The sequence below is a fragment of the Vespula pensylvanica genome, chromosome 3 (assembly GCF_014466175.1).
Source record: "Vespula pensylvanica isolate Volc-1 chromosome 3, ASM1446617v1, whole genome shotgun sequence".
NCBI classification, from domain to species: Eukaryota; Metazoa; Arthropoda; class Insecta; order Hymenoptera; family Vespidae; genus Vespula; species Vespula pensylvanica.
This window is the reverse complement of record NC_057687.1, coordinates 11,647,165-11,659,902: the sequence shown is the minus strand read 5'-3', so window position 1 is coordinate 11,659,902 and position 12,738 is coordinate 11,647,165. Positions and strand designations below refer to the sequence as shown.

Sequence of the window (12,738 nt, the reverse complement as noted above, 5' to 3'; positions counted from 1 at the left end):
AGAGAGAGAGAGAGAGAGAGATTGAGAAAGGGAGGGAGAAAGAGAGACGAAGAGCGCGTAAATATTAAAGAGATGTTCGAAAGCGCAGGTTGCACGAGAGTTCATCGAATATGCAACATAAAATTGAAGATAACATATTCGTTCCCACGTCCCTCGTTCCCCTCGCACCTCCGTTCCTTTGTACTCCCGTTTCTTCGACACTTATTTTTCCTGAGACTACATTTTTCTCCGAACCTTGAATACATCTTTTAACAGCTTGGACTCCTATCCATCGTCATAATGCTCTGAACGCGTAAGTGCACGCAATAGCACTCCGTACATGCATGATTGATAAATAAGAACCTATGAAGCTATCAATTACGGCAATCCGACATGCCATAGAGTCATCGAATATTCTAAAGACGTACTTAAGGCATCTTCTTCGATAGGACTCGAAAATGCGCGCGCAATAAAAATCATCCTACTTGTCTCGAGTTTCTTCCCTCTCCTCCTTCTTCTCCACCCTCTTGTCGTCGACGTCGTTGGCTAACGGAGAATTTTAATTCGAAAAAAAAAAAAGAAGAAAAAGAACTTTTCTCCTTTGGCTATTAATAATTTATCGTTGTGAGAAGATAACACGCTGCGAAGTATTTTCGCGTCTGCGCGGACGAAGCTTTCTCTGTCTCTTTTTTTCTCTTTCTTTCTTTCTTTTTTTTTTCGTTCTTTTCGTTTCTTCCTTTCTCTTCTTTTCTTCTTTCTTTTCTTCCTGTTTCTTTGCGTAGGGATACTGCACGAGCAGGAGGACATACGTATCCTCAAGTATTCACGCGAGTTTTTTTCAGACGATCGTTGCGATTCGACTTTCGTCTTGTTACGTGTGTCTTCGTTTCTTTTTTTCTTTTTTTTCTTTTCTTTTCTCTCTTCATTTTTAAGTTCGACGATAAAAGTTCGGATCTTTCTTTTTCTTTCAGTACTCCCTTTTCTCTCCTTTTTCCTTTTTCTTGACCCTGTTCTTTTCGCTGCATTAAATAAAAACTTCTTTAATAATCCTGTTCATCACCTTTATCATATTCCGCTTACTGAGAAAAGAAAAAGTTGATCTCAGTTCGATAAAATTGAGAAAATAAGAAAAAGAAGAAGGAACTAGAAGGGAGAAGAAGAAAAAAAAAGAAGACTCTCTCTCTCTCTCTCTCTCTCTCTTTTTCTGCATCGACAAGTGACAACGAACGCTTCTACCCAGTAAAAGTTTTCACTCGTTCGAGCTTTCACCATTTATTTCCGTCAACTTTAAAGAAAGAAAGTTTCTGGTAAGGACACAATTATGAACGAAAGGCGAGCACGAGACGACTAATAAGCATTATTAACGACAAATTGTCGTCGTGTCGTGTCACCGACACAATAGAGAAAACAAAGAAACGTACTTTGACGATCCCTTCCTTTCTTTCTTTCTGTCTCTTTCTCTCTCTCTCTCTCTCAAAGTACATACATGCACGCAAGTAAACACACGCATCGCGATTCAATGAGAAAGCATTAGCACGATTCTATATAAAAATGATGTCGCGTATTGTCACCAATGTCATTTTGCTTTTACTAGACGACGAAACAACTTGTCTATTTTATCTGAAACTATTTTATTCTTTAAATATGAGTTTCATCTTTCTATCCTTCTAATTGATTTATCCTTTTTTTAATTTTTAATTAATTATATATATATATATATATATACATACATATATATATATATTTCAGATTTTTCGTTTAACACACACACACACACACACACACACACACACACACATATACGTTTTATTTAATATAAAAGTTGTATAATACGAAATATGTCGTTCGTCGACAGAAGAACGTTTGTTATAATCTTTTTATTGATTTACTCAGTAGCAGCACGAAATACGAACGGTCAAGATTTTCGTAAAGAAATCAATAATAAAAAGGGTGGATCGATGTTAGCAGAGATCGCAAAGGAATTCATGCAACGATCGACTACTACCAGCCAGGTGAGCAAACGTTTTATATTAATTTAATTTTGATGCTAACATTTATGAAGAGTAAAGTATACGATAGATACGGCTCTATGTCTAAAACTAAAGAAAACAAAAAAAAAAAAAAAAATAGTTGGGCCGTTAAGTCGATTTGTTATTTTTAATATGCATATGTATATACCATGTATTATTCCGATAGAATTGAATTTACTATACCGTTCGTTCTATCGTTAATCCTATATTTATGCGAAAAAAAATCCGTTAAACTACCTGTACGAGAGTACTTGTGTAGTACTTACCTGTAACGTGACGAATTCGAAATTGCATAGTAATTTAACGTTTTTCAAGATGTCCGTCGTCCCTTTGCTGTTCCTTTTTCTTTCGACGTCTCTTCTTCGGCGAACAACGAAGTTATAATTTCATCGACAGTCACTTTACTTTCGCTAACACCTAAGCAAAATATTTACTCTGTATGACTAAACGAATTTGGTAAGAAAATCCAAACTAATTCGTATTAATAAATCGATACGCACAGCACGCAACGAGCACTTGTCCGCCATGATTAAATTGCGAAACAAAAGGCTATCGTATTTCAAATCATACACATATAAAAAAAAAGTTAAAAAAAAGAAAAAAGATCGCAGCGCCATCCGACGAGCGTTATCGTCATTGTTAAAAATTCCTACCTTATTCTACTTGATTCTTTATCGAAATAAAAAAGGATGTTACTTTACCGATACTAAAAACAATTAAAACCTATCTCACTTTATACAGGTACTGAATCTAAATTTATCTAATCTACTGCTACTTCTCGTATTAAAAGCTGTAGTTTTCGGTGCTGGATATATCGGAAATCATGGTTACAAAGGACGCGATTTGAACGAAGGTTCGTATATAAACATTCTACATCAGACGTTTGAAATATTTTCGATTCTACAAATATATTTGTATCATTTTTACCGTATATCAAAATTTCAACTGCGTGTGATGTTTATATCCAAATATTACAAATTTGTAATTACTAATGTATACGAAATTTTATTTAATTATATATTTTCTTCTGTCGTGTAGAAAATATTATATCCGAAGGAGAAGTTGCTTTGGCATTGGGATATCTGATCGGTGATACGTGCCTGTATAGAGCAGCATGCGAGGAACCACATATTGCAAAGGAATATTTGGGTGCTGCTGAAATGCTTTTAAATACGATGAAACTAATGCCGCAGTACGTATTAAATCTACTAATATCAAATAACGAACTATTTACTTAAGAAAAATAATATATATATATATATATATTTTTTGTATTTTGTATCATAGGACCGTATCCATCGAACATAAATACGAAAAGACGATAAACGAACTTCGAAAAGCTATCGAGTACGGAATTACAAGCGGATGTCCGCCAGAATATAATTGTAAAAAGGAAAATATCAAAGCTTTCTTAACGACGGAGAAGAAGAAATAAAACGTAAGATTTATGTTCGATGTTGGAAAGCTTAACGTATAGCTTAACGCGTAGAAAATGTTTTGAATGTTTGTTAAAAGTACGCCAAAAGAAAAAAAAAAGAAGAAAGAAACGTTTGCTTTTTTTCTGCATGTCTTGTCTATGTTATTATTGAAATAATTAATTACTAAGAACGTTCTATTTACACGAATAAAAATGTAATATATAGGTTATGAATTTGAAAGTGGGTTATTGCGTATTACTCGTGCATTTTCTAACCTATACATATTTCGACGATGCGAAAGATGATCTGTTCGCCGTCAAATTCTCTCTGTTTATACTCACGTAATTTGTTTTCTTTAGATATATAAGAAAATTAAGAAAAAGCTATGGAATATAATCGAGTGTCATGGCCGTATACGCATTCTCGATATTATACAAAATATATATATATATATCGCTTTCACTCCTAGAAAACGTGAAATCTACTAACGTTGCGATAAAAAAAAAAAAAAAAAAAAAAAAAAAAATTTCTAAAATATTAATAAGTTTCTATGAAAAAAGAAGAAAAGAATCGCACGAAATCATCAAACGAAAGAAAAATACGAAAATACGCAGCCGATCAACTCGACGGTACTTTCGTCGTTTACAATGATAAAAGACGCTTTAGATACAACGAAAGTAACATCGATATCATCGCGTAAAAATGACTGCGAACGGATTCAAGATAAAATATTAAAAATTGTAAGACTGCAAATAAGTACATACGTATGTATGTACATACGAACGCGTTAGATAAAAAGAAAAAGAGAACCTTACTCGACGAGATACAACGTCTTAATGAACCGATATCGAGTTCGAACGAAAGTTAAACGCTTCGATCGTTCTGTTGTTTTGTTTACCTTTATCAATCCCCAAGCGGTCGAATGTTTGTATTATATTTGTGTATTCAGACCATCTCGATCTTGAACTCCCTTCGAATGTTAAAATAATAAATCTCGCGTGGAACAAACACGACGCTTAAAATACGAAGAAGCTTAATGAATACTGCCTTCTCATTGGCTGATACTTTCGTCGTGAATATGCATTCGATATTTATAACGTTACGTCGGTAAATAATATTTTTTATTAATGATTTCATCGAATATGATATTAATATATAGCTCATCGTTAAGAAAATAATCATAACTATTCTATTTTAGTTTTATGATTTGTATGCCTTTCTCTCTCTGTCTCTGTCTCTCTTTCTCTATTTTTCTCTATTTTCTCTTTCTCTTACATGCGAAGACCGAAAGTTGTAGAAATAAACAGCAGAGGTCGCCTAAGTTCCGTTCTTGTCTTCTTGTGGCGCTGACGAATCAGTTTTGATATTTCGTCCATTCACGCATTTTCTAGCGGGTAAACAATTTTTCATCATTCCCAAAGAAACAGTGATCTTTCTGAAATTCGGTGAGACATGAGTTCCATCGGTACCGGGGTAAATATATAATCATCATGGCCTTTATAATTTTACGATATTCCGTTGGTATATTAAAGAAAAGTGAAACGTATAACCTCTAACAATTCCAGTATGACCTGTCCGCATCTCAATTTTCACCGGACGGACGCGTTTTTCAAGTGGAATACGCTCAGAAAGCTGTTGAAAATGGAGGGTAATATTTTACTCGATGGTTTATGATAAATAAATAGGTGCAAAACTATGACTACAGTTTACCGTTTATGTGTCATTTACAGCACTGTCATTGGTTTACGAGGGAAAGATGGTGTAGTATTTGCCATAGAAAAACTCATTACTTCTAAGCTTTACGAACCTGGTGCAAACAAAAGAATATTCAACATTGATCAGCATATCGGCATGGCGGTATCCGGACTTATCTCCGATGCAAGACAAATAGCAGAAACTGCGAGATCGGAGGCTGCTAGTTATCGTTCTCAATACGGGATAGGCATCCCTTTGAAATATCTGAACGAACGAGTTTCTATGTATATGCACGCTTATACGTTGTATTCAGCTGTAAGGCCGTATGGTTGCTCGGTCATTCTTGGAGCTCACGAAGTAGATGGTCCAGCGATGTATATGATAGATCCTTCTGGCGTGTCGTACGGTTATTACGGTTGTGCAGTAGGTGAGTATAGCGTTTAAATTATCTATGAAATCGAATACGGGCATTACTAATAGGTTGTTCTTCTCGTTGTGTCATTTGTAAATCAGGTAAAGCGAAACAGACTGCAAAGACGGAAATTGAGAAATTAGAGTTATCCGATATGACTTGTAAAGATTTAGTGGAAGAAGCAGCACGTATAATTTATTTAGTACACGACGAATTGAAAGATAAACAATTCGAATTAGAGATGAGTTGGGTAGGTGCGCATACTAATGGGAGACACGAACGTGTACCGACGAAAATAAAGGAAGATGCAGAAAAGAATGCAAGAAAGGCGATGGAAGAAAATTCGGACAGCGATGTCGAAGATGAATACATTGAAAAAAAATAATAGCACTATATATATTTTATATTGTAAGTCATAATTTAAACTTGTAAGTACAAGCTCGATGAAAAAATCATCATTGTTAATGAGAGAGCCGAATAAAAACACCGCCCTCTTTCTAAATTCATAGTACGTTCTTTTTACTATTTTACATAAGCCTTTATCTTAATGTTATATTCATATATGGTACTATATTTTTAACACAAAAATGGTTACCTACAGCTTGTTAGATCGCACCAATTATTAACAACTACGCAAACGATCGTCCTTGACATTAATCCAAGATTAACGACTATGATCTCTTTGTGGCATTAGTACGGGATTTAAAATATTTTTTTCCCGGCTCTAACAACGAAGCATTTGATGTATCTGTTATATGAAAAAAATACACGTGCATATAACGGAATATAAGCAATTAGTAAATGGAATAAGATAAATGTCAGAAAAATTTCAATACGTCATTGCAACTAATATTTTAACGAACTTTCACCTTTTTTATTTATGATTTTTGTTAAATAGAGAAACAATATGGCCGCCGTGGGACGAAACGAGAAAATAATATCACGTAGCAAGTACATAATCTCTTATCGATGGAAATGAAACAAAATTTATAATTTCTAATTAATCTAGGCGAATAACGTAAATGGCTCAATACAGATAGTATTTTGAGTCAAGGGAGTGTGTGTGTGTATATATATATATGTGTGTGTGTGTGTATATATATATATATGTGTGTGTGTGTGTGTGTGTGTGTATATATATATATATATATATATATATATATATATATATATATATATATATATATATATTATACGTGCACCTAGGAAGATAGAAACAGGGACGAATGGTCCACGAGAGCATGGTGGTGCGCTTCATTTCGCGCATGCTACCTTATCATGTGGGGGTTGCTTGAATCCAGAGTGGATAAGAGAAAGAGAGAGAGAGAGAGAATGAGTGGTGCAATGGTGGGAGAAAAGAGGGTGACGAACATATAAAGATAGGGTGACTTCGAAATATCGTCACTGCTTTGATTAATACACGCTAGCAAGTTTTCCCGCGGTTCTCTTCGTAGAAAAATTTCGAATAAATTGTGACACGTGACGTCAACACGATTTTCCTTCGTGTCATCATACAAGTCTCATTGTCTCAAACAAATCGCGTTGATTTTGCACGAGCATGTCTTCTTATCATCACGAAGCGGATCGCATCAACGTTACTGTTAATGAAGAAATAAGTGCAGTTATTTACGTGGGTGCATCCGTTGCACTCGGTGTTATCGGCTTTCTTGGTTTCACTCTAAATTTGATTGTCGCATTTATCATCGTTAAGGACGCTCAATCACTCTGGACTCCTGTCAATGTAATTCTCTTCAACATGGTTGTAAGTACGCTCGTTTATTTTATTTTATTTCTTTTGAAATCGTTAACAAATTCTACGACGAAATATCGACCATTTGTTTGAGTCGCATCGAAAGACGCAAGATATTTAAAAATTCTCACAAAAAATATATTATTTATCAATGATCATTGCTAAATGAAATTTGAAGTACGATCGTCTCACGTTTTGAAGATATCATAAATGATTTCAACTTATGATAGCGAAAGTTGATGGAAAAATTATATTTGATATTGGTTGGCTGATTGGTATGGTTTGGTCCCACAGGCAGGTCTATAGAGAATTAAGAGAAATGTATTTTATTCTCGAGGGGACAGTAGTGCTCGATAAGGGATATAAACTATCATTCGATATTGTCGTTTCTTCATCGTGAGTTCCTTTCTCTAGATTCTAGAAAAAGAATGAGTAGGATAAAATAATTGCGTTGTCAGAAGCAATAATTCTACTCTTCAATTTTAAAACTCTATCAATATCAATCTCGTTTTTTTTATAATCTTGAGTAATATAAATAGAAAGTGTATCTTAAAAAGCAATCGATGAGAACGATTAAAAAAAAATAATATCTATTTCAAAGGTTGGTGATTTTATGGTAGCCGCTTTGGGGAATCCTTTGGCAATGATTTCGGCGATCACCGGTGGATGGTATTGGGGCTATAACATGTGTCTTTGGTAAAAAAAAAAAAAAATGTTATACGTATATATATGTGTGTGTACACGTAACAATGAAAAGATTCAACGGCATTGTTTCGAAAGATAAAGAGCATGCATTGTATATAGTTATCGATTATTATATAAAAAAATTGAGACCATATTTCATTAATTTTAATTAATTCAGGATTTGAACATCTATTTCGAGCTTCTTTTTTCGACATTCTTTTGAATGACATATTAATAATTCTTTATCACAAAATTTTATGAAAAAAAAAATTCATTAAAATAAAATATATGAAACAAAGTATTAGAAACAGAACACGAGAAAGTTCCCAGCAAATAAAATGGGAAAAAATAGAGTTCAAAGGATTAATACGCATTTCTTTGATGACAACAATACACACACAAACAAAATGGATTTTAAACGCCTTAATAACACGATAATCAATAATTCCGATAATAACAAAGAGCTTTGATCGTTTCATCGATTAATTTTCATTAGCAAATACTCGATTAATTCTTATTTTCGTAATTCGATTCGATTATTATAATTTATCGTTAGTAATAATGTCGAATAATAATGAAGCGATCGAAGTAACGTGGTAGTAAACGGTCAGTAGTATGTGTTACTATTGTAGTTATCGGAACGATAATTAAAGAAATGGTCAATGCTCGTACATATCGCTATTGGAATGGTTATCAAAGTATTTGAAATTCCATACGTAATTGTTCGAATAGAGACAACGTGATTCTGGTAAAAACACAATTTGTTCGTCTTTCAGCTTTCAGCTTTTTATTTTATTCGAATTTATTTTTACTTTTCAATCGATGAAAAAATTTTAGTGAAAATTAAAATTAAAAAAAAAAAAAAAAAAAAAAAGAAAATACTTTATACCTATGCACGTATGTCAGCATTCTTTAAAATAGCATTATTTTTTAACGTCGACCAACCTTTTCACTTAGTTTTCTGTCTCGTCGACAATGGTTCGTCAGATTTTGGATGAACTATGTTTTCTATGGATAACGAAATTTTACAGAAAACTCTACGCAACTACATCGGTCGAACGGTCGAAGCGATGGCGCAAACTTTTCCGAAGGACGACCGTGCCTCGTGAATTTTAAAAAATTTTTGCAAATTTAATAAGGCTCGATTGATAGTCACGATTGAATCGTACAACGAAAGGAATTCTCTCTTTCCCTTTTTTTGTGTTTTTTTTTTTTTTTTTTTTATTTACAATAACGAAGAAATTGTTTTTTTCGTATGTGCGTCTGAGCGTTTTTGTATACCAACGAGCTTCAACGTGCGCGTATCTAATTATCAACATATGTATAAATATTTGTATTTATTTTGTTTCCCATATTTATCTTTCCTGATGAATTATCAATGATATTTCGATGTTGAAGGTACGCTTGGTTCATGTCGACATTGGGATTCGCTAGTATCGGTAACTTAACCGTAATGGCTGTCGAAAGATGGCTGTTGATCACACGACCGATGAAAGCATTGTCGATTCGGTAAGCCAAACAAACAGTTATATTTTTAATATATTTAAAATAAATTTGTACAATATCGCGAGGTCTTATTCCTCGTGAGATATTTTATGCGCGTATCGTCTACCTTCATTTTTATACTTTATATCATTTTCATACTTTCGATATAAACAAAAGAAGAAATATTTCGTTGAAGGAACGAACGGGAATACTTCGTGTAATTAGATATCTTTGTGATAGAAAGAGGATCTGTCCTCAAAGTCGGGACATCTTTTTCTATAAAATAAAAGAGATAACGAAAGACTTATACAGAAGGAGATCAACGGTGAATCGGTCTCATTGAAAAATTTTCATAGAACGTAATTAATTATGGATTAAGAAAGCGGAGCTTCGTTAATATCAAAGGGAAGAACTTTTATTCCCTTTTGGTTAAACGAAAATTAGAATTGATATTTGTATCTTGCACTAATGAAATTTGTAATGGTATGGATGATTACTAGATACGATCATCGAGCTCCACCATAATTTGACTTTATAATTTCATTTATTACCAAGTCGTCCGTTATATCAATCGAGTAACTTCCGTAACTTATAGATCGTCTCTAAGTTATATCAAGTTATATTCAAAGAGTCAATGAAAGGAAATTTTAATTGGCCGCTATCCGAGTAAAATATTTTATTCGGTCCACGTTTTAGCTTTCGGCAAAGAAAAAGAATCAGATCGAAGGCTGGATCAAAAGAGAGAAAGAAAAAAAATATTTGAATAACGTTGCAACTTGTACAACGTACCTATCGTACAAATCAAATTCGTAATAAAATAATCGAAGAAAACATGGATCGCGCGATAACATTTTCCTAAGTTTTACCTTTATTTAGATTTCTCTCTTTCTATATCTGTTATATAAGAAAAATAAAGGCACTCGATTATCCACGCTTAAAGTACTTACTGCTTACGTTACTTTTCTCATGAAAAAAACGCGATCGCATAACAAAATAAATAAGAGCAAATTATCCTCGCCAAGACGAATTCTTTTTCTTTCTCATTCGAGTCCTTTTCCTATAGAGTCATTTGATGCTCTTTGCTATCTTAACGAGTTTTGTATTTGGATCCTATATAGTAGTAAGAATTTCAACCACCCTGAAATAATCCCAACACTCTTGTGGTAAGATAGAGCAAGAACATTACGTGACTGGGCAAGTAAATGAGCGATCGTTAGTAGAAGGATGAAAATCGCAGCGGTAACGCGATACTACTCGCGAGTATTTTAACGAAAAGTGTATTAACGATAAATGCATTTTGAACGGTGTGCATAGTAAAACAGTCGATTAATTGAAATTCGATCGATTGCTATACAGACACGCCATGTTTCTCGCATTTGCGGTGTGGATGTACGCACTGTCCTTGTCGTTACCACCACTTTTCGGTTGGGGTAGTTACGGTCCAGAGGCCGGAAATGTATCCTGTAGCGTGTCCTGGGAGGTTCACGATTCAGCAACTAATAGCGACAGTTACATAGGATTTCTATTCGCTCTCGGACTCGTTCTGCCTGTCGTCATTATAGTCACAAGCTATTTTGCAATTGTCACAACTACCATAAGAGTCAAGAAAAAAGCCGGTAAGAAAGATATACGAGAAACAAGAGATTCGTCGTCCTTTCTATTTCGTTTTTTCGTACGGTTCAGGTGCCAGAGGAAGACGCGAGGCAAAAGTAACGAGAATGGTAGCACTGATGATAAGCGCTTTTCTCATCGCTTGGTCACCTTACGCTGCTCTTGCTCTTGCTGCTCAATATTTTAACGTAAGTCCAACGAATGAAAAGATCAATGAGAAGGCGAAGAAAATAAAAGAAAAAATGTATCGATGTTTTCAAGAAAGATTCTTTCTTTTTCTTCTTTTCTTGTTATTTATTTATTTATTTATTTATTTTTTTTTTCAGGCGAAACCGTCACCCTCGGTAGCCGTATTACCAGCTCTCCTGGCTAAATCCTCCATTTGTTACAATCCTATCATTTACGCTGGATTAAACGCTCAGTTCCCGCGGTCTTTGAAAAAGATTCTTGGTATTCGTGATATCCAAACTGGCACGAACGGCAGTCAACAGACTGCTTTGACTACGATCAACAAACAGGAGCAGAAGCACTGAAAACAACTGATTGGAAACCTGGGTTCTCTTGGGTTTCGATTACATATCACGCGTGAATGCTGCAACTTGGATAAGATTTGTCTTATTTTATCGAAACTTCGTATGTATGTATATATTATATGTTTCCGTATATGTTACCTATGTATGTATCTATATATACGTATTTGTAATGACATTTTTATCGTTTGTTCCACTTTTCGTTCCGTAGATGTCTTTCTTCCTTCCTTTCTTACTCTCTCGTTCTCTCATATTTTTTAATACATCTTCCTTCGCGTTTGATTTTTTCTCACTGTCCGTACGAGTTTTACGATGAAAAATTACGAATCTTTGCGGACACGTGGTTAAAGAAAAAAGAAAATTTTCAGACGATTATGGATATTATAAACGTGGGCGAGCAAGTTTATCTTTAAAATGAGCACACGCAACAAATACCATAGTTAATTATTTCTCACTGCTATGGTTGCCAAGAGGAAGGACACGATTCGTTCTAAATATCAACTCATAAATATGAGAAACACGTAAAAAGGATCAACCGCGAAGAAGCGTTCATTCGTAGACTCTCGAGAGAAGCGTGAGATGTTTTAATAATACAAACGTTCGCAAACATCGTCGGAGTGGTCTTAGAAACGATTGAAAAGTTTAACGAAATTTTATTTCGTGCATCGTCGAGATTCGTCTCGTTGTACGAATATTATTATCGTTTGGAGTCGTTTGAAATTTCTCGACTCGATCTTTTGTTCCGTTTTTCTTTCCTCTCTTGCAAGAAAATTCTACTAGAATTTTCAGTTATGAATAATGACGTAGATTTATGTTTAAGGAGAAATGAAACGTTCGAAGGAAAAAGAATCCTCGGCGATATTGAATCGATGTCGCTCGAACGTTCAGCGATTTTGAAAACGTGTAACATCTAGAAAATCGATCGTATCAATTACACCATTTTACGATCTTTTTAACATTTGCTATTTGAAGTTAACAGTTGCGCAGTAGAGAGAAGAGAATCACGAAATCAATTTCACCGTCGTGCTATTTTCATTTCATTGCGATAATTCCCCGCTATTTCCTCTTCCCCTTCCCTCCTCGAGCATCCTAAGCAAGTGCAACCGTACGAAATCGACGATCGCAAGTCGAAACACGCGCCAAC

At 34.4% G+C, this 12,738-nt stretch overlaps 3 protein-coding genes across 3 annotated transcripts; all 3 read left to right on the top strand.

The window, feature by feature from the left end:
* The first annotated feature begins 703 nt into the window (after positions 1–703).
* LOC122627870 lies at positions 704–3,444 on the top strand. Its single transcript, XM_043809480.1, has 5 exons — positions 704–1,286; positions 1,873–1,991; positions 2,751–2,862; positions 3,048–3,201; positions 3,297–3,444. Exons 2-5 carry the CDS (start codon positions 1,938–1,940, stop codon positions 3,442–3,444), a joined length of 468 nt encoding a protein of 155 aa, XP_043665415.1. The 5' UTR covers positions 704–1,286; positions 1,873–1,937.
* LOC122627855 (proteasome subunit alpha type-3) lies at positions 3,332–6,036 on the top strand. Its single transcript, XM_043809459.1, has 5 exons — positions 3,332–3,447; positions 4,711–4,900; positions 4,993–5,075; positions 5,158–5,549; positions 5,636–6,036. The coding sequence occupies exons 2-5, from the start codon at positions 4,880–4,882 to the stop codon at positions 5,917–5,919; spliced, it is 780 nt and encodes a 259-aa protein (XP_043665394.1). The 5' UTR covers positions 3,332–3,447; positions 4,711–4,879; the 3' UTR covers positions 5,920–6,036.
* A 1,037-nt stretch (positions 6,037–7,073) lies between these two features.
* LOC122627846 (rhodopsin-like) lies at positions 7,074–11,779 on the top strand. The gene is made up of 6 exons (XM_043809440.1): positions 7,074–7,296; positions 7,886–7,980; positions 9,367–9,477; positions 10,810–11,069; positions 11,137–11,252; positions 11,391–11,779. The coding sequence occupies exons 1-6, from the start codon at positions 7,093–7,095 to the stop codon at positions 11,595–11,597; spliced, it is 993 nt and encodes a 330-aa protein (XP_043665375.1). The 5' UTR covers positions 7,074–7,092; the 3' UTR covers positions 11,598–11,779.
* Positions 11,780–12,738: the final 959 nt, after the last annotated feature.